Source organism: Tachypleus tridentatus, chromosome 1 (assembly GCF_004210375.1).
Source record: "Tachypleus tridentatus isolate NWPU-2018 chromosome 1, ASM421037v1, whole genome shotgun sequence".
NCBI lineage: Eukaryota > Metazoa > Arthropoda > Merostomata > Xiphosura > Limulidae > Tachypleus > Tachypleus tridentatus.
The window spans coordinates 40,340,891-40,368,637 of record NC_134825.1 but is presented as its reverse complement, the minus strand read 5'-3'; the positions used below and the strand labels follow the sequence as shown (position 1 = coordinate 40,368,637).

Below are 27,747 nucleotides of genomic sequence, written 5' to 3'. Positions count from 1 at the left end.
CTTGGTTTAGGGTCAAAAGAGAAAACAATTAATTTGGTTAATATGAAACTTTATTATTTACTGATTCTTCTCTAGTACAACAAAAATTTAGTTTTTACAGTTTTATTTTGTAAATATATAAATATGAAAGAGTAATGTTTAATTACACAACAATCATGAAGTAATTTATCAATTTCATACTGTACAGAAAAAGCTAAAGAATTGAAATATAAAACACACACACGTTTAATTAATATCGGATTGAAATATCACCATTTGTATAAAAGCTTGCATGATATGTCAACATGAATTAATATATCACTTCACATGAGCTGCTTCAGTCACCGACACAATTTTATTTATATAACATTCATAAATGGATTTACAAACATACTGAACAGTATTTAGGTTGTGTTGAAGTTTGAGAGATTTGCAGTGTTTTTATAGAACATTCATTTACTATAAAGAACCAGATTTTTCATTGGAAAGGAAAAATATTATTAAAAGAAAATATTGTAAGAAATCAGATTATTAGAATAATGATACATGATTTTCCGTCTTGACATATCAGGAACAAACTTATTTCATTTTACTGTATAATCACAATGATGAGCAACTACTAATTTGTCCTTGCTGTTTGATTGTATATACTTTTGTTGTCTACATTATAGATACTATTAATAGCTTATACAGTACTATATTAAACAAAATATCATCATAATAATTATATATCTGAAATGTTTTCTGTTGAAACATTAAATTTTCATACCAAAATACATTACTTGAAGGCACTGAAACAGTTGTAATAAGTTGTTTACCTAAAATTACACATTCTGTAGCAGATGACAAATATGCATTATGTATGTATATAAACATGTTTTATAATTTTACACTCACATCCATTTATTATCACATTGACCATTTTGTAATAATATTCTGTAATAAGGCATTGTCGAATGAAGTCAATTTAACATTTTCCTTAGCACCTTTCTTACCTATTGCATTCCATTGATTTGATTATTTAACATACCGTATCTCAAAATGCAATAAAGTTCTTAATTAATACCATATATAAAAAGTAATTATAAAATACTAGAAGTTTATAGAAACTACACTTTCTTCTTGTTTCATAGATTTACCTGAGACACACAAAAGGATGTTTTATTTTGCCACCTAAAACATTAAAAGTGAGAAAATCTTTATTTAAAACTTGAACATTATTTATAAAAAAATTTAAAGATTCAAAATGAATATACAAATGATTAAAATTCTTTCACCTAAGTATAAAATACTCATTTTGTTAATAAATATTATTTGAAATAAACTTTCTGTTAGAGAACACCATCATAGTAGGACAGCAAGTTTACAGTTTGGTATCAAATATTAAAATCATAATTTAACAATAATTACTGTTTTATGTTTTGTACACAAACAAAATGTAATTTTAAAATAATTTACAGTCGTAATTTAATAGCTTTATGAGAATGATCCTAAAACAATAATATTAATTCCCATTAAAACCTAAATAATGTAATAACAACATAAGAAGCTAGCTAAACTGACATACCTCCTAAGATGATACATGATGATTAACAGCTGTTAATTTTTAAAACAGACCCTGTACTTTTTGACACACAATTATAAGACTAAAAATATATCTAAGCTGCACAAGATAGTGTTAAAACCCTTAAAAGTAAACAAACAATTTCTGTCCCTGTAGATGAATTTTTCAGCTGGAATTTTTGTATTTCGTAAACAAGTTGTAAAGAACTCGCAGGGTAGATTTTAAGTCCAAGTTCACAATATCTAAAAGAAGACAATGTTTTAAAGATTAGTTTCACACGAAAAATTAAAAAAGACATCAAAGATGACAGATAAATATGTAAAAATATTTTTCACTATTTTTTTTAAACACAAGAAAATATCTATAATATCAAGTCATTATTACTTCTATATATGCAAAACTGTGTTATTCTAATACTTTAGTGCTTTTACCACTGCTTGTGCCATCTGCAGATACAGCTGAATCAAAGAATGACAAACCAATGAGTTTCTCCAGCAAATTTAACTGATCTCAGATCTAATTACAGTCATGGTTGTTGAGGATTCCCTCTTCATTTTAGCATATATTACCTAATTATTTTTCAAATAATCATCAAGTTATATGTCTACAAGCTTGTGCTTATATCAGTCAAAAAGATTAATAGAAATAACGTTAAAATGTAAAAAAATATTTACCTCAAGAACAGTGAATGTCAAACTATTTCTGTGCATCATTTTATAATTACAAAAACATTTTGGATTAAAAAAATTTTGCCTACAAATTAAAAAAAAAAAATTACCTTCAGGTCGAGCTTTTGGCTTGGCTAAACCAGCATCCATCATTAACTCGAAAGCAAAAGCAACATTATGTACTTTCTGATCAAAATCAGTTGGTGTCATGTTAAAAGAATAGAGTGGAACAAAGTATTCCTCTAACAGTCCCATTAGGAGAGTCAGGTATACCCCATCATGGAACTACAAAGATAATAAATTTACATATATGATATGATTTACCAATCTTTATCAGGAGAGCTACAAAGACCTCATTATAGAACTACAAACACAGAAAGCTACTCTTGAATATACAATGCATCTTATAATTGTTAAATAACAAACCCAAAGAGCACAACTTATAACAAAAAAACAGATTACTAATGTAACTGATAGACTTACAACAACAACATTTCACAGGTACAGGTATCAGAGAACAATAGTTAAGAAGGTAATAGTGTACGCATGAGTTCATATCTACATATATCATATACATGTAAACCCCCATACCTATAAAGGAACAAATATAAGCATTCTGGCAGATGCAAAAAAATAAGGTGTAAATGTGAACCAAAAATTTCCACAAGGGGTTTAACATGTAGTAAATACAATATGTTTAAAACAAAACTGAAGCATAACAGAGTTGATAAATGACTGCTTTATAACACAGATTCAATATTAAGCAACACAAATAGAACTTACTTGGCTGTCTAAATCTGTAACATCCAAGTTTATTCTGTTCAGGTGTTTGTTGACAAAAGTTACCAGTGACTAGAGTTTTAGAAAGAGGAGGCATTATTAATATATGATTCTTGAAATTCCATTGTCAAAATGTAAATCTTACAGTCATAGAATCACACTTAAGTTCCTTGCAATTATTGACTTGTGCAATATATACAACTGTCTTAATATTCATTAAAAAAAAGTTAAGAAAATATATATTCTAAACATTTTTAACAATGTGAAAAGATAACAGCCTATGTTTTATATATATTTAACAGAGACCATGGAAAGAGAAGAAATGACTATAATTAAATGATTTAAACTTAGTGGTGTTAGCTGTGGTGTGATGATGTTTACACACAAACAAATTCTGCAGAAGTATAACTTGATTGTTGGTTTGAGAGAAAAACAACTTATTGTTGTACTAGTTCACTCTACATTAACAGTTCTATGACAAATAGATAGAATTAACCTCCTTAAACTAATTGTCTAAATAACCAAAATCCCAACACAATAAAAAAGAGATACACTGTTGAAACCATTAATATTTGTTAAAAACATGCATTAACTTCTTACACTTCAAGAAACAGGCATTTCCATTAATAATTTTACAGTCTTTCCAAACTGGCTGTGGCATTTTCTTTCTTAAGGAGTTATTAATGTATACAAATGTTTACTGGGCCTAACAGGTTTGATGAAAATCATGTTTGGATATAGATGTTTTCATCATATTTCTATTAATCAGTCCTTCATGTATTTCAAAACAAAGTTGTGTAAATACATAAGTAACAATGGTTGGTTTGAGTTGGGAAAATCTTTTTATGTAGAGGAGCAAACAACGTTTTTGACCTTCTTCAGTCATCGTCAGGTTCACAAACCTATTTTAACCTTTGTTCGCTCCTCTACATAAAAAATTTTTCCAACCCAAACCAGCTGTTTTTACATATATATTTTTCTCTACAAGTGGGTCTTCTTGTCATCATTGATTGTGTAAATACAATATTTCAGGTCTATACTGAGTATTCTACAAGTTATTGTTCTGCAGTTCTCAGATTTTTCATCTGGACTTGATCAAGCTGGTTCCTTTACATTTATAAATACAATAAAGAACAACTTGTGATGTATGTTATTTTTGTCATTCTCATTATTATAAATATCAAAGTTTTATATATTACTGTTCACAACATGATGAATGACTGCAAGGTAGCTTAAAGGGACCCCAAAATTACAGATCTTTTAATTTCTTCCAAGATCTATCTAGGCAATAGAAACTGTATATCTAACAATATACTACAAAATACAGATAGTGTTAACAAGGTGATTACAAGGCTATAGTTATTATTCACATATTTTGTAGTTTACTAACCCAGTAAATAATTTTTGGAAAGGATTTTATTATAGGTTTCCTAATACTAAACCAAAACTTATGAGACATCCACTAACTCTGCTATAACTCAAACTTTTAAAAACAAAGTTACCTTTTTCACTACTTGCAACTTGTCAGGGGCATGATCAAAAAGTGTGTCAAATGCATCTCGCTCTGTTGAAAAAAAAAGTCTGAATTACATATCATGGTGTAGGAATTTCATTAATTAAAAAAAATGAATAAAAACCCTATAACGTGATTGCTTTTGAAAGGTCCATCTTTCAAAAGCACTTGAGCTGTAGGGTTTATATTAATTTGTATCAAAACTTCTTGAATCTTCATGTTTTTCTAGCACCACAAATTTATTTAAACAATATACTTATGTTTATATTAGAACCAAAAATTTAAAGTTTACCTTAGTTTGAACTAAAGCCTATATATTAATTCTGACATTGAGAACAGTGCATGTTGATAAATAACATATACGCTAGTTAATATAGAATTACTAAATAGTAGTATGCTTGAATGCAATATTCTTACTGAAAACAATCTGATCAAGACTTCTATGTGATGAAAAAAATTAAAATATACTTACCAACCCTCATTCCAAGATCACTGTAACAAACAAGAGATTTCACATTTAGAAATATTATACAGATCTTCATAAAGCAGACACTATTCTGTAATAAACAGCTAATTCTAAAATTACAGTTGACGTTATTAAGATTAAATAAATTGTGATTAATAGAATACTTATTATCTCTTGTTTACTGTTCTATCTAAATAGCCTTATTTTATTTATAAAATAAATTGGAGTATGACCAAAGGTATTATTTTGCATATAGAAACAAGTTATTTTTGTTTTTTATTAGCACAATTTACCAAAATATTGTCTAAAGTACATGTTATAATAGTTCTATTACACACAAGTCATTACAGCTAATGACTATTCATTCCTACCCACTTGTACAAGCAAGCAGATAAAATATTTCAGTGTTATAATGATTTATGTTTCTGTCACATATGAGGACCACCATAAAAGCTACTATTAGTTTATTCTAAATGTTACGACAGTCACAATCCTAAATATAATATTGGCATATTCTGACTGTATTATTTCAAACTTAGCCAACTAGTTTAAATCTGGTCTGCTGAAAATTTAACAAATAAATTCAACAACTGCACAAAAAAATAGTTTCTTTACTTGCTTGATTAAAAAAAAAGAAAAAACTATATAATATATCTAAATAACAAACTGTACAACATACAAAGCATACATTATTTAGTAATAATATAGAGAATGGTATATGCCAAGAAGGATGGAACACATTAGTAAGATTGCAGCAGTACAAGGTAAGTACTAACAAATATGTTATATGCTAATCAAACTATAAAGATGCATGACATATTATCCCTCTAGATACAGATCCGTCAAGTGTGCACGTCGCTAGACCTTTTACTTAAGCTACTTGTATTGTAAATGTATATCAATAAATCTTACATCAAAATGTAGTTTATAATCAAAGTTACACAAGTTTTAATTTACAATTGGTATGCATAGTTTTATAATAACACAGTAATTGCAAGGTTGGTTAAAATGAAAAACCCTTATATAAAGGATTAAACAAGAAGACAACAAAAACACAAGAGTCTTTTAACCAAATATTCTTTACAGTTTGTTTTTTTATTAGTTACTACATATATTTAAAATCCAAGAAATAGCAAAAACAATTTGAGCTAACAACAAAAATTCTTGTAACTTAAATGTTACCAAAAACGTATATTTTGGCTTTGGCTAGATTGCCAAAATAAATTTGACTACATAGAATGTAATTAAAATAAATTACAAGACTTTCTGTCAATAAACAAACATTATCTTAAATGTCATATTACCATATACTAGAAATTAGGTGAAAAAAGTAGAAATTTGCAAACTAAAGTCTTGCATCTTAAAAAGTCATTAAAATAGAGGAATAATTAAAAACTGTGATTCTTTAAACATAAAATAAACTTAGCCAATAAGGAACGAATACAGAATGAAATGAAAAATATCAAATATTAATACTAGAATTTCTTGGTTTTCAGTTGTAGAAAAATACTAAGTTGTATCATTCATACTTACTCATATGTAGAAGTTAATTCTTCTTGCACTGTTCGTGTGTGGAGCTTTCCTTCTCTCTTCTATGATAAGAAAATAACATCATTTAGGTATTCTTTGATAGATTGTTTAGGCAGAGTATTCATGATGAAAGTTTGTAGAATGGATGGCAACTGCCTGTTGTGGAGACACAAGTGTAGAGGACGACATGTTCTAAGTCTTCCACCTTTCATCTTCAAATCTTGAAGACAAAAGGCTGAAGACTTTCAAAATGTAGTGCTCTACACTTGTGTCTCCCCAACAGGCAGTTGCCATCCATTCTACAAACTTTCATCCACATCATTTAGTTTTACACCAAATTTTTGTACTAGTTCCACTTTTAAATTATTCTTATAAAAACAGGGGAATAGTGGCTTGTTTGAGTTATAAAAAATTTTACATATCACAGCTTAATAATGACAGTCAATTTTATACATCAGGCCACCAATACTTTAATGTAAAATAAATTTATAAACCAATATTGTCAGTTGTTATATTGGAAAACTGATTTACTAGAATTTAACTGGTAACACACTTGCTCGCAAAGTAAAAAATACATAATGTAACATCATTTATAAGTTTCTCTAATTACTTCACTGTTTACAAAAAAATATATCAAAGAAAAAATTACCAAACAAATGTATAACAACTAATTTAATATGTTACATTGTTTCAAGGGATGGGTCATAACTTCCAATGTCTTATGTTAAGGAAATTGGTGTCTAGAGGACCATACACAGCTTTTAATACTTTTGAGATAGAACTATTAAGCTGTAAAACAATTATATAAAATTTTTTACACATGGAAACAATTTCCTTTTTTAAATCCTTGTCATTCAAGTTCTATAACAAGTATGTGTGTCATCCCACTGAACAACAACTTTTCCCAAGTTTTTGACCCATGGCTGTTAATAAATTTTTTTATTTTCAAACAGTATCTTCATATTTTAACTGACTTCTGAAAAGTGGTTCACTGCACTATCTTAGTTGAATCTGGCACTTACATCAATTCTATATTAGTATAAGGTATGAAAAGTGTATTAAAAACTAGTGTGTTTTTAAAATTAACTAGACACAAAAGTAAATGTGAATTTGTGCACCCAAAGGTAATAAAACACTGTGTGTATATATTTGTTAATGTTAAAACTGTGTTTAGTACCAAAATATATGAAGGGGTCTACAATAATTATTATGGTCCCATAATAGAGAGACTGTACCAATAACATGATAGAAAGAAAAAATACAGATGAAAAAATGTCAGACATTGAGTTTAACATATACTGAAAACAAACAGAAAAAAATATTGAAATAATAATGAATATATATTATGATTACCTGAACAACAACTACATTCACCATTACATTTTCAGGAAGCCTAACAGGAGCCCTGAAATGACGAGCCAAGGCAACAAGTAGATGAAGAATAGAAATCACATTCTTAGAATGGATACCTAATGAAGGAGTTAAAATTTGAAATGTTTCATTATTTCAACTTATAACTTTCTACACAAGCACAAAAATTTTATTTTATAGCTAAGAAAAAAAAAGTACACTTCCTTTAACAAAGAGGAAGAGCATAACTGTTAGCAAAATTAAAAGTTTGAAACAAGCTTAGTGTTATAAAGTTACATTTCTTAAACTATCTCTAGCTGTGATTAACCAACATTTAACGGTTACACATGAACAAGTAATCACAATTCTACCATGGTCTAGTCAATCACTAAACATCACCGAGCAGGTATGGAGTAGCTATGACCAATCCTTCACAGCAGTAGGATGATATAATGAATCCAAAGTTTCAGTTCTTCAAAGTCTTTTGGTTTGTTATGGCAAACTTTTGTTTTCAAAAAAGCCCAAGATATGAAAATTTAAATGGGTTAATAAATCAAGCAAATGAGCATGTCATTTGATAGGTCCTCCTCTACCAATCCAACATTATGGAAAAGTTTGGTTCAAAAATACTAACAATTCAAGCAAAGTGGGGTGGTACTCCATCCTGTTGGATGACAGCTCTTTGTAACAAGTCATGAGTTTCTCAGAGTTGTGAAATAAAGAATTTTTGGCATGTGTAGATATGAATTTCAAATAAAAGTTCACTTGTCACATACAAAAAAAACAAACCTACTTCTGGTATATTCATTTTAGAGACACTGTACAAGAAGAACCATTGACTGAAGTGCAATGTTAAAACTAATGTGGTTTAAATTTTGTACAAACCTACACAAGGGCTATCTGCACTAGCTATCTCTAATTTAGTAGTGTAATACTAGAGGGAAAGCAGGTAGTCATCACCACCCACCACCAACTCTTGGGCTACTCTTTTACCAATAAATACTAGGATTGACCATCATGTTATAATGCCCCCACAGCTGAAAGGGTGAGCATGTTTGGTGTGACAGGGATTCAAACCCATGATCCTCGGATTATGACTCAAGTGCCTTAATCATCTGGCCATACACACACACACACACACACATACATCCACACATTACATCCAAAAGACCTTGTTAAAAAGTCTGAAATTTATGTAGATCCATAATAATAATATTGCCCAAAAACTATACACCCCATTCCTTCACAGGAAAATGTTCTAGTCTTTAAATGTGAAACTATATAAATTAAAATATTATTATTGATTGTACAAAATCTACATGAAATACTCCCAGAAATAGATTTTGACTGTACCAGATTGATTGCATTTATATAGTTAGAGTAATGCTGTATTTATTGATTTTAAACCATTTCTTTTAAGATTGTGTTTTGAGCAGTTGATAACTGTTCAACAAATAACTTACTTTCAACATTCCACTTCACTTGGCTCCACCTATTGGGTGACAGAAGCTTATTAGCTGCATCAAGTATAGTCCTCAGTTTCTCCTTCTGACCCTCTTCTGATTGAGTTACTTCAACAACATCCAGTTTTTCTTCAGTTAATTTTTCTGTATTTAATTTATAAATAAACACCAGTAAAATCTTTGCCTTGAAATTTTGATATAGATCAACAAACAACTTAATGCTTGTTCGAGATCTGAAGCATTATAAGTTACATTAAGCAAAACACTTTATTTAAACCAACATATAAATAAGAATATATATCTTGAGTAAAATGAATCAGGAATACAAAATTTTATATTTTGCTAACAGCTTGTAAACTGTTAATGAAGAAATAATATACTGTCTTTCTAAAGCAAATAATGGCATATCAATATGTGAACACAAAATTGTACCATAATTCCACCTGAAATGGCACACCTGATTTGGGAAATTAGTCTAAAGCATCATCATAGCTCAAGGATATGAAATTTAAGAGTTTTCAAAATGTTCATATCTACTTTCGTACAGAACATTTACCATGAATTCTACACTACTGCTGCATATTAGTGCATGGTCCTTTGAATGACTACAGTGAAAAGTATAAGCTATGCCTATTTTAAGTGGGATGCTGTGAAATACACAATACAGCATATTAGCAATATACTTTTAAATCTCATATGATTCTGAAATGTAACTGAAGTGAAGGTGTATTTTGAAGCCTAACAATGTACAGCATGTGTGTAATTTTAATACTTATACTGTAAAGTTCATATGTCCAGTAATAATGTTAAATGATTAAAAACAAGTGTAAGATAATATTTTTACTCACCAAGAAGCTTCTGAAGAATCTGGCCATCATATAAATCTTCTTCAATGTCTTTAACAATAATTCTTTGATTTGCCAATTCATCATTTATCCATTCGATCAAAACTTTGATCAGCTCCTTCAATTTTGGATTTTCATAAGAAGAAGGCTCTATCATAGAGCGTTCCTCATATTCATCTGAAATTTTTTAAAAATAATTGTAAGTTTAGCAAATTAAAAGACAACACACAGAACTTAAGATTACACATTTGAAAAGTGTGATGTATCTATAACAAATACACACATTGCTGGAAAATACTGATGTACAAAACTGTATGATCTTCTGAAATAAAGATATCAAGCATTAATCTTAGTTTCTTTCGATGTTAAGTATATAAATACAATTAAATAGTAAAGCTTTGTCAATATATTATCATTTCTTAACCCTATCACAACCTGACATTCCTAGGAATCACAAAAAATTGAGAAGTTTGACAATGAATCAAACATGTTATATTTACTTGATTTTCTTGTACATTTTCTTGAAGATGAGCTCCAAAAATCATGTGTCACTGGATTCAGTGTGACAAATCCTTATTGAAGTATACCTTGTAAAAAGAATTAGTAGGCATACACCCTCTATAGTAAAGTTACCTTTGCTTGTTTGTTTGTTAAGCACAAAATTACATGATGAATTATCTGTGATTGCCCAACTAGAGGTATTCAAATTTGATTTTTAGCTTTACAATTGTTCAGCCTTATTGCTGAGTCAACAGGGAAAAGAGGAGAAATTAGATATATTTCTAACAAGACAAAAATTATCTGAAGTTGAAGTCAATGCAAGTTAATGCAAAAATTTATTGGGGTAACTACATGAAAAATACTATTTAAATTTCTTATGCTTAAAAAATAACTAACTACAGACACTAAAGATAGTTAAAAATTGTTTCATTTTTGTTACTGTCCTTCAAATAGAATAATACAGATGTGTTAGTAGTTTTGCTTAGAATAAAAATAAGCTCTTTCTGTGAATACACACACTATATACTGTCAGAATTCTTTAGCTTTGTAACATCATTGATGACTGGTATGTAATTTAATTTTGAAATCTGGTACTCTTTGTATGTGATTTACTATTGATGCATACTGCACAACAAAACTGTTGATTGAGAGTCATTAGATAATGTTTGTTGGTGCAATTAATCTGCCTTCATTTCTAGACATATTGTAGCACGGAATTTACATGATGTACCCATACAATTTCTGATTGATGAATGCAAATTATTCTCTGTCTAAGGAATACAAATATATGATGTAATATCTGGACTAATTTTCAGTAGGATAAAAAGGTAATTTTTACATATTTATGCAATAATTGTTCACCAGTTTAATTTTATAAAACTTCAATTATAGATGTAACTACAAGACTCACTAACTACAAAACATATTTGAATTATGAAATATAAATGAATATTCAATGTTTTCTAAGAAAGGTACATCAAAAAATATTTATAATACTGAATTTAACTGAGAACTTAAATGAGTATCTTACAAGGTAAAGGTTTTATAATTGAATATACTGATCACTGAATGACATAAAAATTGTATGCTATGATCATTCTGAAATGTTAATTCATAGTTGTTACACCCCATGTACGTTTATTTTTGAATAATGATGAATTATTCATTATAGGTTGGATCACTTCCTGTCATAAATACTCAGTATCAAAGAATTAAGTTTGTTCTAACTTTAAAAATTATCTGTTGTTAATTTGTTTAAAATTCATAATAGTTTATTCACAGAATTATTTAATGTTATTTACTGATGCATATTAATATTCATAATAGAGCTTTGGAAATAATCAAAATATGCTGCTTAAATCAAATGAAAAACCTTATAAAAGTATTCCTGTCAATAAAGTCTGTTTGCATTTTAAGAAGGGCAGAACAAATGTAATTTAAAACCAACTTGTTTTGTTCTTATTAATTGTACTAAGAATATAAAACCCTGCATACTAAAAGATAGAAAATGATTTCAGCCAAATCATAAGAATCAAAAGCTCTATTAAGCAAGAAAGTATGAAGAAATGGTATAATAAGATTAATAATTTTTGTAAATTTATTATCTCCAATCCAATATAGATAATGTGAATATGAAAAAGCAACATTATTTAACCAGATCACCAAATGCTTTTCAAGAGATGTTGATTAAAGAAATCATGGCATTAGCACCCTACTGCATGAATTGTCATAAAACAAGCTATCTGTAATGATGTTTTCAGTTTTGTTTGTCATTTGATCTGTGTTTTAACTATTAAATAGAAGTTATACATACAAGTTTTCATTAACTACTGCAGAACTTCATATTTTCAATTCAGATTACTAATATAATTTAAGCTTAAAAGTAACAGACCTGTAGTTTCTGTAACTTCACAGAATGTAATACATACAGAATTATAGATAATTTTTATGATACATAAATACAGTTTCATTTTATTTTCAAAAAGTGTTTATTCTAATAATGGACAACTAAACAATTTTATTAATTTAAGTCTAACATTATCTATCTTTAATTCTTAACTTTAAAACATATACATTACATATTTGAAATGCAAAAAAGCCAGAATATTCAAAAGATTTTACTAAATTAGAAAATACAGACTTACCAAGAACATAATCCTGAGGTGGTAGCTCTGCTGAAGTGGGACTTGCAGATGAATCAATTGCATTTTTTCCTTCTTCTTCGAGCTCATTAACTGAAATAGTTTACTTTTCTTTAGAAAAATTGAAATTACTATATATACTGCTAAATCTGGCAAATTTTACTGTTACAGCAAAATAAGTTCATGATTATTAGCTTCTTCAAAATAATATTTCTCCATAGTGTTAATATATATAATTTTAATACATGTTCTGAAGAAAATAAACAGCCAAAAAAGAATGCTTCCTGCAACCTTCATGAACTGACACTGTTTACTTAAAAGAAAACAAAAAAATGTGGCCAACAGTATAAACTGTCATTCTCTTTAAGTAGCTGAATGCCTCATCATTTAATTAGTGATGCACATGAATATATTAACAAGACTCCCACTGTCCCTGTGTAGAGTCTGTGATTTTGCTAGATAGTAAATAAGGGCAGTAAAAACCTTATTAATTCATTCATGCATGCCACTAATTGGATTATGTAGCATTTGGCTACCTTAAAAGGGCCATACTTACTTCATGTAGCAAAGATGAACATTATCAATTACTAATACAGTTGACACTAACTGAATCAAGTGCATTTAAGAAAAGCAGTGTTAAAATCTGCTAATAAAATTTCCATGTTGTCTTCGATACAACATGAAATATTATGCAAATTATTATGTTGTTTACTCTCAACAAAACTCACGAATGACTCAACAAAGCTAATTTCTCACTCACTTTTTTCACATATTCACCAAATCTGAAAAATTTTATTATATAACCTTTTGTGAAACAAGATAAATACCATCAACTTTGTGTTTTCATTCCAAAAAAAGAGCAGAAATACAATCTACAAATTTAGTGAACTAAGATAATTCCTTTAAAAACAATGCTGAGAATAAGTTATTATTTCAAGGTGACTTTTAAACGACTTTTTACAACAGATACAAATACTGTAAACAACAGATATCAAATTGATACAGTTAATACATGTAATACTGTGATGTACTCAAACTGTCTTTAATATTAGGATTTGTTGATACAACAGCTACAGATGGATGACCAAATTAAACAGGAATCTATTTTGACTTTCTTTCCTGAATAATGCCTGCACAACAAACATGAGAAAAACAAATCCTTAACATATCAACTTAATTAACAGATAAATTCAATGTCCTGTTTCCCATTTATTCAATTCCAAAAATCACTTCAGTAAGACATCAATAAATTCATTTTCATAACCTACCAGCATTACTAATGAGGAATGAAATTCTCCTAAACTAGTATAAACACACACATTGATAAGGTAGATTAAACTGGACCTTCCTTGAAATTAAAATTCAAAATTAAACACTTTTTGGAATACAAATTTTATTATATCTGCTATTGTGCAACTATATAATCTGAAGTACTGAATAGTGACCAATGACACCTTTTCTTTACTTCACCTATTTAGTGTGTAGGTTTTCATCAGAGTCAATACAAAGCATGTTCACACAAACAGTATGTTTGAACCTATCACGAAATTGATATTTTACAAATCACTATATACAGTAGCTTTAATACACAGTATGTTTGAGTCAAATACGAGTCAAACTGTTCTGACTTAAATATTACGTCTTCTAAACGTTTAATACACTATTTCAAAATAGCTTTCTAATTCTACGTGATAAACAGAGCTTCGATAAGTAGGTCAGACAGCGATACAAGATGTGCTATACTATATCTTGTTCCAAATTAAACGTTATTTTGAATATCTGTATTATTCATACCAAATAAGAAATGAAGTATATTTAACAACGTCAGCCAATTTTTCAGAAACCTAAGATATTTTATCTTCATAATTATTACATGATTTAACATAAAAAATTATTGTACCAAACTAATCAAACTAAGTAAGTTAAGGTAATTATACTCATGCTAGTACTAGTATTACTTTGAATACAACTCATGAATACCTTCTTTAATTTTCTTTCTTCTACCGAGAGTTCCTAAATATTCGAAAAAAGATTCATCTTTTTTCTTCTGTGGCGTAGTCGGACGAGGAGATTTTGGTCTTGGAGACGCCATAGTAAAGCCCTAAACTATTAATGTTACTGGGGCAAGTTTTCTCTTTCCATATAAAGAGTTTAGCGGTGAGGCGTCGTCACCTCCCACGTTTGATTCTCACGCTGCACAACAAGGAAGCCATCGCGGTTCTATGAGGACATTCTAACGTAACTATGACGTCATAGTATTAGTTGTATTTTGTTGAAAATATTTACTTATAAATACAAGTAAATTCATAGGTATATCTATACATAAATAAACGTTGGAATATTTATAACACGCATTAGTGATTTTGACTTATGAATAACAAAATAACAATTAGTCCAATACTTACAATATCTAGTACAATACAATCAACAGGTGGCCTTTTCTTTAATTTGTAAATTTGGACAGAAGTAGGTTGGTTGTTTAAGATGTTCACGCCACAACTACACAAAGGTTATATGCGCTTAATGCATTCCCTGTGACAGGCTAGATGGAATTTGGCAGCTAGTCAACAACACCCACCGCCAAATTGCATACTACTGCAGTTGAATAACGAGATTTGATCGACAGTCTTCTAAAGTACCCACGTACCCAACAAATGGAACACGATTTTTTGGCAGTGGAGCGAGGGCGATGGACCTTTGGATTCATAGTCCGGCATTTTAAGAACTTGACCATTCCTTGTCCCTCAGTAATAAGTAAGGTAAATAGTACCTGATAATTCTAATCATCGTGCACTTATGATAAACTTATTTCAAACAATATTTACATACGTGTAAAAACGGCTCGTTTGGGTTGAGAATTAAAAAAAAAATCTCAACCCAAACGAACCGTTTTTACATATATATTTTTCTCTACAAATGTTTTCTCGACATCACTGATCAAACAAAATTTATGTTATTATATATAGTATACAATGCCTTATATCAGTGTTTTGTGTCAACACTAATTTTTTTGGCAAAATTACCAGTCATAGTGCCTTAAATATATTTTTGACAAAATGACAATAATGTGAAATAGCCACGGTTATCACTGTCCAAGAAAACATTATCTACAATTCAGGAATAGTATCCTTCAAAGGGAATAACATAATTATTAATGTTTTACATGTCTTATAATTTGTTTTACCTTTTAACCCCTTTTGATCTGTTTGAGACAATTCTTATGGGATTTAACATTTGTACGTTGGTGATGTTTTGGTATTCCATAAAGTAAAAATTGCTTATAAATTGCACATGTATTCGCAATATAACTGGGATGGGATTGCTTTAAGGGTATACCTTGTGATAGTACTCAATATATTTTGTTCACAAAGTATTTACTTTTAAACAACAACAAACCATTATTCTTCATTGCTAGAAAGCTTTATGCACTACATACACCTGTTATGTACAGGGTTCTCACCCCTAGAATAAAGACTTTTCTTAGTCTTCTGTGTCTCAGATGCCCGAGTCACAAACTATTGAAAGAGATAGTTGTTGAGTAAAAACAGACGAAGTAAGATTCTTAAGACGTTATTGATCATTTAAAAGTTTACCTTAAACATAAAGAGGTTTGTAATTTGAAACGTTGTGTTATTTATTCCAGCGAATACTAATAAGTTTAGTACTTGGCATTCGTGGAAGTAGAAGTAATTTTGGTTTAATGATCTAAAAATAAAACAATTGTGTGACCTGACCTTAAATAAAGAGTGTTGTATTTACAGCTGTTTAACTAGTTCTGTTTCCTTCTTTTTTCATGTTTGATGTTTTTATTTTGTAAAAAAACATGATAAGTTTCAGTATAAGATCCACAAACTTTCTAACGACGATTCTTACGACTCACCACATCCGATCCTTATCCTGTTTAAGATTACGTATGACGTTTATTTCCCGATTAGTTCCATGTGAAAATAGAACAAAATGACGCATTCGACACACAGTTTCTTAAGACTCATATTTTATTTGTATGCTTATCTGTATAACACCCAATGACTCAGTGGTAGGTCTGAGAACTTATAACGCTAAAATTCGGTTTTGTATATCTGTGATGGGTTCAAAACATATAACCTATTGTGAAGCTTTAAGCTTAACAGCAAACATAACTTACTTAAACAGTCATTCTTCCAAACTCAGTTTTATGTCATGATTCTTTTTATAAAGTTACCAGTACGTTTTTAATGTATAAAATAGCGAGAAAGTTTTATACATGTTTTTACGATTGAAAAATATATTATGTGCATTTTTACTGTACGCAAACATCACAACTTAAGCATAATAAGAAATACCAGATAGTTTTACAATTATTGAAGGACTGGCTTATTTATGCAGTATTTTTGATAATAATTGAATAACAGTTTAAAGGATTTGGCATCCGTTTTAAGTTTACAAACTTTAATTTCAAAACACGATTCGAACAAACATTTTTTTATTTGAGCATTAATAAATCTACGAGGAAAATCATTCATTAATAGACGATATTTCTTTTCTATTTTATTTAAATTTAAGTAGGTTTTCGCGTGTCCTGTCATTACCTATTGATGAAGAAAGCCGATATTTTCCGAAACTGCGGAAAGAGTTTTAATATTTTAAAAATAAAAATCACTGTACCTTGGTTTATAAACTATAGTATTTAACAAATAATTTTGTTATATTTTTATGATATGGTGGGGGAGATTTGCAAAGGTCCTGAAATATGTGAAAACATGTATCAACGAGCTGGAGATTAGTGAACATTTAACCAAAGATGGCTCGACGTGGCCAGGTAGTTAAGGCGTTCGATTCGTAATCTGAGGGTCGCGGGTTCAAATCCTCGTCATACCAAACATGATTGCCCTTTCACTCGTGGGGGCGTTATAATGTGACGGTCAATCCAACTATTCGTTGGTAAAAGAGTAGCCCAAGAGTTGGCTGTGGGTGGTGATGACAAGCTGCCTTCCCTCTAGTCTTACACTGCGCGAAATTCCAAAACAAACAATCAACCAAAGACTGAAATTCGTTGACAGCAAAATAAATTTGTTTTAATATAAAGGAAAGGTGAACTAATTCGAAATATATTGCAACAGTTCAAAATTGTTTTGTTTATAACATTCATCATATAGCAACTAAACTATTACAGTAACTTAAGTCTTGTATTGAAACGTTAAAAAAAACCCAACTAGGATGACGCCAGCATCAGAAAGTACTACATAAATGTTGGCTCTGTTCGTACACAACAATAATCTCAATTGATAGATATGAAATAATTGGATATCTGTGATGAACTCAAAACGCTACCTGTGGTCATTCCACGACGAGCGAATCTAATCACTGAATGGAGTGTCCAGAAGAAGATAAATTCACCTCCTTGTATACATTGTGCTGGGAGTTCTCTTTACATTATTAGTAACAGTTTGGTTTCTAAAGAAAATTTATATTCATTTACTTTGTACAAAACAAAGCACGTAAAATAGTTGTTGTTTTGGAATTTCGCACAAAGCTACTCGAGGGCTATCTGTGCTAGCCGTCCCTAATTTAGCAGTGTAAGACTAGAGGGAAGGCAGCTAGTCATCACCACCCACCACCAACTCTTGGGCTACTCTTTTACCAACGAATAGTGGGATTGACCGTCACATTATACGCCCCCACGGCTGGGAGGGCGAGCATCTTTAGCGCGACGCGGGCGCGAACCCGCGGATTACGAGTCGCACGCCTTACGCGCTTGGCCATGCCAGGTCTTACGTAAAATAGTACATTTTTTCTTTAGAGCTGTGTAATGATGTGATATTTAGGATACTGAATTTATGGTTTTATGTGATAAATCTCTATATAACTTAATATATAATGAGGTTTAGAGGTAGTGGTTCCTTAATAAATTAAGAAGTCATGGTAAATGATTAACCTGCTTTCACTAGCAACGAAAGAACACAACAAATAATATTGCTTAGAATATAAAATATTACTGCACTGTAAGTATATGAGATTCTCGTACTTATCACACTAAGTGAGAACTGATTTTATTCAAGAGAAAAGTGTTAAAGCTAAATGTCATTTGCTTCAACACTGGATGAGGTTTAGATTCAAATGTCGACTTTTGGTGTCATCAATGGACACCAGGTTGTAGAACTGATTCTTTACACTCTATATATTATTTTTCATAACAATTACGTCACTCAATTGGTTCTTGCACAAACATGACTTATTGTGGAACAGGCAGCATTCAGAAGTAGAGATACATAGACCTCGTGTCTCCAATGTTGTGCAAAAATTCCAGGAAGCTTTCCTGGCTTATCTTTCTTAGCATTCTAAGACATGTCATCGTGCTGTTTATCACGACGACCGATACTGGTCTTCTTGACTGTCTGTAAGAGGGTAAGAAGAGTTTAAAATTTTTATGAATATTTTGGTTTCGAAATAGCTTTTGTAGTTCATTCCATTAGTCTGCTTGACTCGATCATTTAGGTGTACTTGTGGATTACATTTTGTGAATCATTATATAATTTCTATTGTAAGCAACGATAGTTGCATTAAACAAAAAAACAGAAACGTGAAGATTGTAACGTGTATATCAAATATATTCTTGTCGTATGTGATCAATGATAATGATCGATGGTTTCATCACATAACTTTAGTTTTGTTACGAGACTTCTGGATTAGATCGTCTACCCAATAAGATGTTTCTCTTGTTCGACATTCCATCTGAAAATCCGAGTAATAACACAGCACTACGAACGTTTATTGCGAGTTTCAAATATAATTGTGACTTAGAAAGATCTATTTAATCGCTGTACTATGGAAGGTGTGAACGATTGGGAGCAATTTAAGGACCTTACAGTTATATCACATCAACTGAGAACTGTGTTTGGCTACTACAAAGCTGCATGTCACATATGCTGGTATCTTTGAATGGCTATTGCAAAGCTATCATGTCAAGTAAGCTGGAAACTATGAGTGATTACTACAAAGCCATAGGTTACATAAACTGGGAGCCTTGAATGGCTACTACAAAGCTACATGTTAGGTAAGCTAGAAGTCTTGAATGGCTACAACAAAGCTACATGTTAGGTAGGCTAGGAGTCTTGAATGGCTACTGTGCAATAGAAATTTAATCTCAGATTTTATATTTATGAGCCCTTAAATTTACTGACGCATCACCAAACGATGTACCGAAAAAAAAAAAGACAAAACAAAAACGTGTGTGATCTTTGCTACTCCACCTAGCGCTGAATAATGTAACTGAAGCTATCTTGCGTGTTTTTGTGCGTAAATTCAAACGTCTTAGTTCGGATGAAATACGTTCTCTAAATTAGCTATGTGTGCGCTTTAAATCAGTTTTCCTACTAGTTTTTTCTTTGATTGTAATGATCTTTGAGTTAAGTTAAATCTAACCTATATTTGTATGGCACATAGTAGCTGATGTTGGCACGAGAGATAAGAAGGGTGTCACGTGTGCCCTCTGGACAAGACGCCAGTCAATTGCAAGTTAAAGACTAGCGGCACTCTAATACTCAACAACTAGATAGACTGCGATGACGAGAAATCCCACTTGTAGAGAAAATTATTTATTTAAAAACGGCTGGTTTGAGTAGAGAAAGCTCTAGTAGAGGAGCAAACAATGTTTCGGCCGGGCTTCTTCGGTAATCGTCAGGTTCACAAAAAAAAATACTACCTGAAGATAACTGAAGAAGTCGAAACGTTGTTCGCTCCTCTACTCGTGCTTTGTCTACTCATACTAGCCGTTTTTAAATAAATAATAAATAGACTGGAATAATTGGGGTAAATTGACTTGGCCAAGGACACAACAACAGCTGTGTTGACCTATTCGAAACAAATTTATTTCAGAAAAGAAAATCTAGATGAGTTGTATTCTACATTTAAATTGGTCATAATATTTTACAGTATGGGTCCGACTCGTAATCTGAGGGTCGCGGGTTCGAGTCCCCGTCATACCAAACATGCTCGCCCTTTCAGACGTGGGGGCGTTATATGTGCGGTCAATCCTACTATTCGTTGGTAAAAGAGTATCCCAACAGTTGACGGTGGGTGGTGATGACTAGTTGCTTTCCCTCTAGTCGTACACTATTAAATTAAGGACTGCTAGCGGAGATAGCCCTCGAGTAATTTTGCGCGAAATTAAAAAAAACAAACAAACAAACAAACAAACAGAAATAATAAAATTTGTAGAATGGAAAGTTGGTTTTAATAGTTACGAGTTACAAAATACGTTTTGTGATCAAATTTATACTATTGCCCCGAAATTGGTTGTTCGTTTCAGTAGGCCCGGCATGGCCAGGTGGGTTAAGGCGTATGATTAGTAATCTGAGAGTGGCGGGTTAGCATCCCTCTCGCATCAAATATGCTCGCCTTTTCAGCCGTAAGGGCGTTATAATGTGACGCTTAATCCTACTATTCGTTGGCAAAAGAGTAGCCCAAGAGTTGGCGGTGGGTGATGATGACTAGGTGCCTTCCCTCGAGTCTTACACTGCTAAATTAGGAACGGCTAGTGCAGATAGCTCTCGAGTAGCTTTGCGGAAATTCAAAAACCAAACCAATTGTTCTCTCTCATGATGCAAATACATCACAAAGAAGAGGAGACGTTCTTAGTCCGATGTCACATAGTAAATACATCATAAATCACGAAATTATTTCATCAATATTGAATACTTCTAGTTATTTTCAATTATATCAAATTACTTCATTTACGAATAATCAGAATGAGGACACAGAATTCGTACTCGGCCGAAATTATTTTTTTTAAAAAGTAGGTAATACTCCACTCACAGCATGAAATAAACAAAACACAGGAAAGAATTTTTATTGGTTAAATCTATTTTGTCTCTCTTAAATGGCTCGTTAAGATAACTTCTGAATAAAACTGCTTTCGGATCGCGATGAAAAGTGAAGTGCTGATGCAGTTGAGGTCCAACAGCCCATGTAGGAGTGTAGGATTAGGAGGGACATGCAGAAGAACTGCTGCATGCTCCACCAAAAATCATGAGAGTTTTATTTGGAAAGAAAAAAAAACAACAATTAAAAGGACTGCTCTATATATTTTGGAAATGTACGTATAATAATCATATTAGGTTATAATTGTTTCTTATGATTTGTGTATGCACGTTGATTAATTTTAAAAATAGAAGATTTTACAGCGTTTGAGAATAATGTTTTTCCAATTTTTTTTTAGTGAAATCTCATGATCGAGTCTAAAGAAAGAAATCGCCTAAGTTTCTACCGCCAAAGTCCTGACTCACTTTCTGGTTGTCGGAAAATGTTTCTCAACAGGCTTATTCTCACAGCATGCATACAACCATCCCACTGTGCGGTAAAATGATAATTTCCACATATGAAATGAGAAAAAACCGCTGGAGCTCTATTCATTGAGTTGAAACGAGCTAAAAATTCTACTTCAGAAAAGCTAATGATTTTTACGTGAAACAAAAGATATGCAAGATAACTTTCAATTAATGATAACTTTAGCCACAGATGAATAAAATAATTGTATTCGCATATAGTTTATGTACGCAATCATATAAGAAGTGTTAATGGATAGAAAGAGCATCAAAGGAAATCTTGTCCATGACCTTTCGGAACCCTAATAATCACAAAAGTATTATATATTACTATGAGTTAAATACATTCACCTATTTCTACAAATAGCTAATAGTTCAATATTACTAACTGAAATTTTCATAGTTTGTAACCGAGTAATAATTTTGTTTGTTTATTTGTAGTTAGGCACAAAGCTAAAGGATAAGTTGTCTGTACTGCGCCCACCACAATTATCGAAACTCGGTTTTCAGCGGTAAGTCTTTGGACTTGCTACTGTGCTAGTGAGAGGCATTATCATCACAGCATTGTTTAATGTCACGACTGGTAGAAATAAATGTGTGTGTGTGTGTCTGTGCATATATAGCTGAAATAAGCTCGTTTTATCTGTATGGTTTTTACTTTGTATTTTACGAAATGATAAAAGACAAGTTAACGTTTCTCGTACAATGAATAAAATATCTCAGTAACAGCAGTACTTTTCACAAGTAGGTGTCACCCTAATAGTTATGTTGTTTGTTAAATTTCGTGCTAAGCTACTCTCTGTGTTAGCGGCTCCTAATTTTGAAGTGCCAACTGTTAGGCTACTCTTAATAATATGAAAAGTGGTATTTAGTTGCCATTTTTATAACGTGCCTAAATCCGCAGTACGGAGTACATTCTTTTTTCCGCAGTAACAGAACGTAAACCACAGAACCTCAGGTCCACAGTCTGGCACGTTCGGATTCACTGTATTAATGTATCATTTAAAGTTACATATTTATAACTAAAAGCATTTTTGTTGTTTGTAATCTTTAATTTCACGTAAGAAATACACATTTTATTCTGATTTTTACTTATCCCGTCTTCAAGGTGGCCAAAATCAGGTTTATCATCTGTTTCAGTAAATATACCTTATTAGTTTTCATATCTATACATAAATTGAATTTATATCAACATATAAGCTATATTTGTAGTTTTTGAATGTGGGATTGATCTGTGCAACTCATAAACATCTAAGACATACATCTTCTCTGCTATAAAACCGATACCTTTGAATACACTAACCACATTTGTATAGTTTATAGTAATTTGGTATTTTTACTAACATTGAAACGATAAATATAGTTCTGATACTTTGGAAATGAAAACAGTTACAAATCTTTGTCTCCATCAGATTATTAACCGTACTGAAAGAATGAAAAGTGTGTGTATGTGTGTGTTTTTCTTATAGCAAAGCCACATCAGGCTATCTGCTGAGCCCACCGAAGGGAATCGAACCCCTAATTTTAGCGTTGTCAGTCTGTAGACTTACCTCTGTATTAGCGGGGGGCATGAATGAAAAGTAAACGTTTTATTTAGTTATATGATTCAACGTGTGCTTCAAACTGAACATCTGTACATACAAGATTTTACATTTTCCAGAATCATTTGTTTTAGCTAAACTATTTTATTTTATAATGATGAGAACATATTCATCTATCCATCTAGTCCCCTCACGTCTATCCTTTGATGTTTCGTGCTGAATCCATAAGTTTGTTTGTTTGTTTTTGAATTTCGCGCGAAGCTACATGAGGGCTATCTGCGCTAGCCGTCCATAATTTAGCAATGTAAGTCTAGAGGGAAGGCAGCTAGTCATCACTACCCACCGCCAACTCTTGGGTTACTCTTTAATCAGCGAATAGTGGGATTGACAGTCGCATTATGACACCCCCACGGCTGAAAGGGCGAGTATGTTTGGTGCGGCTGGGATTCGAATCCACGACCCTCAAATTACGAGTCGAACGCCTTAATCCACTTGGCCATGCCGGGCGAATCTATAAGCCATGGTTTCTAAATTCGGTATGAGAGACCATAGCGATAATTAAATCGTCTGAAAGTGGAAGCAGTGTAGAGAACACTTGAAGATTGTTAGAATGCACTGGAAGTGCTAGAGATTTTAATTTGCTCCGAATTTCGTGAAATGAAAGTCTATACTTTCTGGGTTATTCTGTATATTGTTTTGATTTTTTGAAGTGAAAGAAGGTATTGGAAAGCCTGAAACTCTGTATAGTTGTATAATACTTAACAGTGACGTATGTTGTTTTATGAGAAATAACATCATATATTTTGTCATGTATGAAATGTTTATCACAGTTCACTAAAACTTATGTTTTCATTTGAATGATATATAATGTTTTCAAAAGATGTTTTCTAAAATAGTTATCTTACTAACACGACAAATCTGGAAAACATGACATTAATAGAACAGTCAAAGAATAAAAGTCAAATGAACAACATATTTTGGATGATTTAAACTTAAGCCGTGAAGTGCTTATTTTACAGATAAAACTGAGTTTGTATTATTAATTTCGTGATTACGTAGCTTGTACTTATGTCCGTGTTTTTCACGTATATTTATTAAGTATGGACTTTTCTGGAGCAACGTATAATATTAACTAAGTCAAGAATGTTTTAGAAAATTAGAAACATTTTCAGTCGCTATAGGTGTGTATTAAATTGTCGGAATTAATTATATTTTAAAGAGGGGGACAGAGTCGAGAAGAGTTCAAATTATATAATGATTAAAGCTCAGGGAGTTTTTCATGGAGGTTTCCAATACTATAAAGTCTTAGTGTTGAAGTTAACTAATATAACTCTGGGAAACTGGTTGAATGAACTTTAGGTTAGAATTTTTTATGATTATCTCAAAGTAGATTACCTGATTTAATACCTGCAAGAAACAAATCTTCTACATGTTGTTTTGCTGGAATAAGGAAGTTACTACAAATTAAATGCTGTAATCTGATCGTTCAAAATTCTCAAATAAATCACATTTTTGTATACGTAATATGTAATGGTAATATAGCTGTGGAATTGCCAATTCATAGTTATTTTTTAGAAATTTTCCAGCAATGGAGCGAAATCTAAATTCATCGGCAGTGAAACAAAACTACGAATATTATTAAACTTTTGGGCTAGTGTTCGACTTATACAACCAAGATTGTGGACAGAAACTTTGATAAGTGTTGAAAGAACACAGAAATCAGTTCAAAGACATATTTGTTATTAAATAATAAATTAACACGAAAATACAGAAGACTCCGGAAGGTATCATAGAAGCTGGTAATACCATTAATAAATATCATGTAGTGGTGCTATTGTTAAAGTAATGGAAAGTATTCTCATAATTTGGCAATAACCATCTTAAAAGAGTAAATGTAACTTTGAATGTGGATATCAAGTTATCAAAGTATTGAAATATATAGATCGAAATATTATCAAAATATGCAGAATATGTATAAAAAAGTTAATTCTGGCTATAGCTTGTGTAAATGGCAATGAAACCGTCAGTATTTCTGTTAATTAGCCCTCAGAAACACTAGTCACTCACAGGCATACTTATTTTCCTATATTTTACGAACCCGTAACTGTTACCTTAGTATAAAAGATAAATGTTTTATAACTCGAGTTATTTCTAAAGGTGCACTCTTCTTCTTCAACGGTAAACTGGTACCATGTAGTTTAAGGTACCAGCAGAACATGACACGACTCTCATCATGTGACACTTTTGGAGTTACAGGATGTTTAAGACAACTTCTCACTATGAGACTTGCTGAAAAACTAACTAAAGTTTTGTTTGAATACCGTGAGAAGAACATCAGACCTTATTTGAGATTATTTCCGACTGAACACATCGGAAAATTAACGGAAACCAACTGGCTTGGTTTACACCTTCTGGAAAGTTCTAATCATACCAGCACTAAGTAAATTACATTTTTATTTTCATACTTTTTGTTATGTATTATCATACAAAGATGTTTAAATCCATTTCTGAAGTAGAACGAAAAATGAAGAGTATGAACAAATACGTGCTTACTGAAGATATGAAAAACCTCACCGAAACGATCTATACAGAAATGCTTCGTTTGACTACGGGTTAGTAAAACGTATTAGCTTTAACAGTATTAATCAATAGAACCTAGAGAGAAGTTATGTTTTTATGAAATAGAACATATAAAGTTACCGCCGTGCATCACAAACCACCAAGAAAGAGCAGAATTATTAGAACAGTCGATTTTTGTTGTAATTTATTACAGAAGGTAATTTAAATTGTAAGAGGTTTTCAAGAGTGAAAGTTCAAGATATTTTGCTGATGAGACACCAAGAATTAGCAGTAATGTAGTAGACAACACTAACTAGGTTAAAGACAGTTAAGCAAAAGTGATTATAAACAATAAAACAACCCTAGGGACCCAGAAAAAATCGGTTTTGGAGTCTGTTAACTATGAATAATCAGAAAATAAAAATAGTAAATAACAGAGGTAGTGTTAATAATGATAAAGTACGAAACATAAGTTACCTAAGCTTGGAGGTCAGATTCAATTGGGTTATTAACATAAGTAGTTTTTATACTAATTGAATAGAAAACTAGTGTAAATGAAATAGTAAAACAATAATTAGAAAATTTAGTCATAATCTTTTTTTTATATTAAAGCTACTATGGTTCAAGCAGAAAAGGTTGCTGCTACATAGATGGACCAACCCAAACACTAAATGTAGAGTTCGGATAAAAGCTACCATAATTAAATATTACCACTCGTTCTGTCTGAATGTGTCATTACTGTTATGAATACAACTTGTAAATTATTAAGGACGACCTTTTCTGATTCATTTAAGAATTTTCTGACACTTAACCTGTCCGAAGTTTGAAATTAACAATAACAAATCATTATATATTTTTATAAAATGTAATTATAAATTTCAACTTACTTTCATCCTGCAGTACAAAGATTAAAAAAGAAAAAGGGGACAGGGTGCAAAGGCAGCGTTTCCATTTCCTGATCACTTCCTTTTCGACACTGCAAATGCTGTACAAACGTTCGTGATAAGGAGGCAGCACCATCGCATGTTGAAACTATTTTACACCAAAACTAATACTGAAATTAATGATTAGGAAGAACGCTTGATTTAACTGTCTTACCATCTGCACAGAGACGAGTATTGTATTTTTAACAGGAAACGTATGGTATTAGACAGAAAATAAATATAGCTGGAAGATCATAAAGGGATTTACGATAAGTATTTTTGGGGTGACGCGAATTTATGAAAAGAGAAGGTAAACATGTTAATATATTAACAGCAATTCTATTATACCTTTTTTCAGTTATAACATAACTTTATCGAGCGTTATGTTTGTTAGAGAAGGTTGTAATTTTACTGTGTTTTTAGAAGGTTGAGTACAATGCAAGGATATTATGTTTTAGTGTAATATCAGTAGATCTGAATCGCAAAAATAAAAGATCGATTTATAGCCTAAATTGTATTTAGATGTATTCTGATTATACGAAATAGTGTTAACTAATTTTCTCATTATTAAACTTACATTTTTTTTAAGGGGACTACTTGTAGGTTTTAGGGAAGATGATTT

The 27,747-nt window shown here is 31.1% G+C and overlaps 1 protein-coding gene and 1 long non-coding RNA gene across 4 annotated transcripts; one reads left to right on the top strand and one right to left on the bottom strand.

Annotated features, from left to right (window-relative positions):
- Positions 1-32: 32 nt before the first annotated feature.
- On the bottom strand, positions 33-27,237 carry LOC143246710 (beta-parvin-like). 3 transcript variants are annotated; one of them, XM_076493811.1, is made up of 12 exons: positions 27,090-27,164; positions 14,781-15,020; positions 12,804-12,893; positions 10,162-10,335; positions 9,314-9,457; positions 7,854-7,969; positions 6,504-6,562; positions 4,977-4,996; positions 4,494-4,555; positions 2,995-3,063; positions 2,322-2,496; positions 33-1,785 (listed from the first exon to the last, which is right to left on the bottom strand). In XM_076493811.1, the coding sequence occupies exons 2-12, from the start codon at positions 14,890-14,892 to the stop codon at positions 1,709-1,711; spliced, it is 1,098 nt and encodes a 365-aa protein (XP_076349926.1). In that variant the 5' UTR covers positions 14,893-15,020; positions 27,090-27,164; the 3' UTR covers positions 33-1,708. The 3 variants fall into 3 exon arrangements, with proteins under 3 accessions (XP_076349926.1, XP_076349922.1, XP_076349915.1); XM_076493807.1 differs by having other exon boundaries at positions 14,781-15,042; positions 27,090-27,132; XM_076493800.1 differs by lacking the exon at positions 14,781-15,020 and having other exon boundaries at positions 27,090-27,237.
- On the top strand, positions 19,050-22,319 carry LOC143246728 (uncharacterized). Its single transcript, XR_013026115.1, has 2 exons — positions 19,050-19,184; positions 21,997-22,319. It is a non-coding gene; the product is annotated as an uncharacterized LOC143246728 (long non-coding RNA).
- Positions 27,238-27,747: the final 510 nt, after the last annotated feature.

Excerpts from the sequence above, each read along its gene's own strand:
- LOC143246710 (XM_076493800.1), bottom strand. The coding sequence starts at position 27,222 with ATGGTGCTGCCTCCTTATCACGAACGTTTGTACAGCATTTGCAGTGTC. Across the intron at positions 10,336-12,803 it reads ACCTCAGGATTATGTTCTTG|ATGAATATGAGGAACGCTCT; the intron begins GTAAGTCTGTAT and ends AAAAAATTTCAG. Across the intron at positions 4,997-6,503 it reads GAATTAACTTCTACATATGA|TGATCTTGGAATGAGGGTTG; the intron begins GTAAGTATGAAT and ends TGTTTGTTACAG.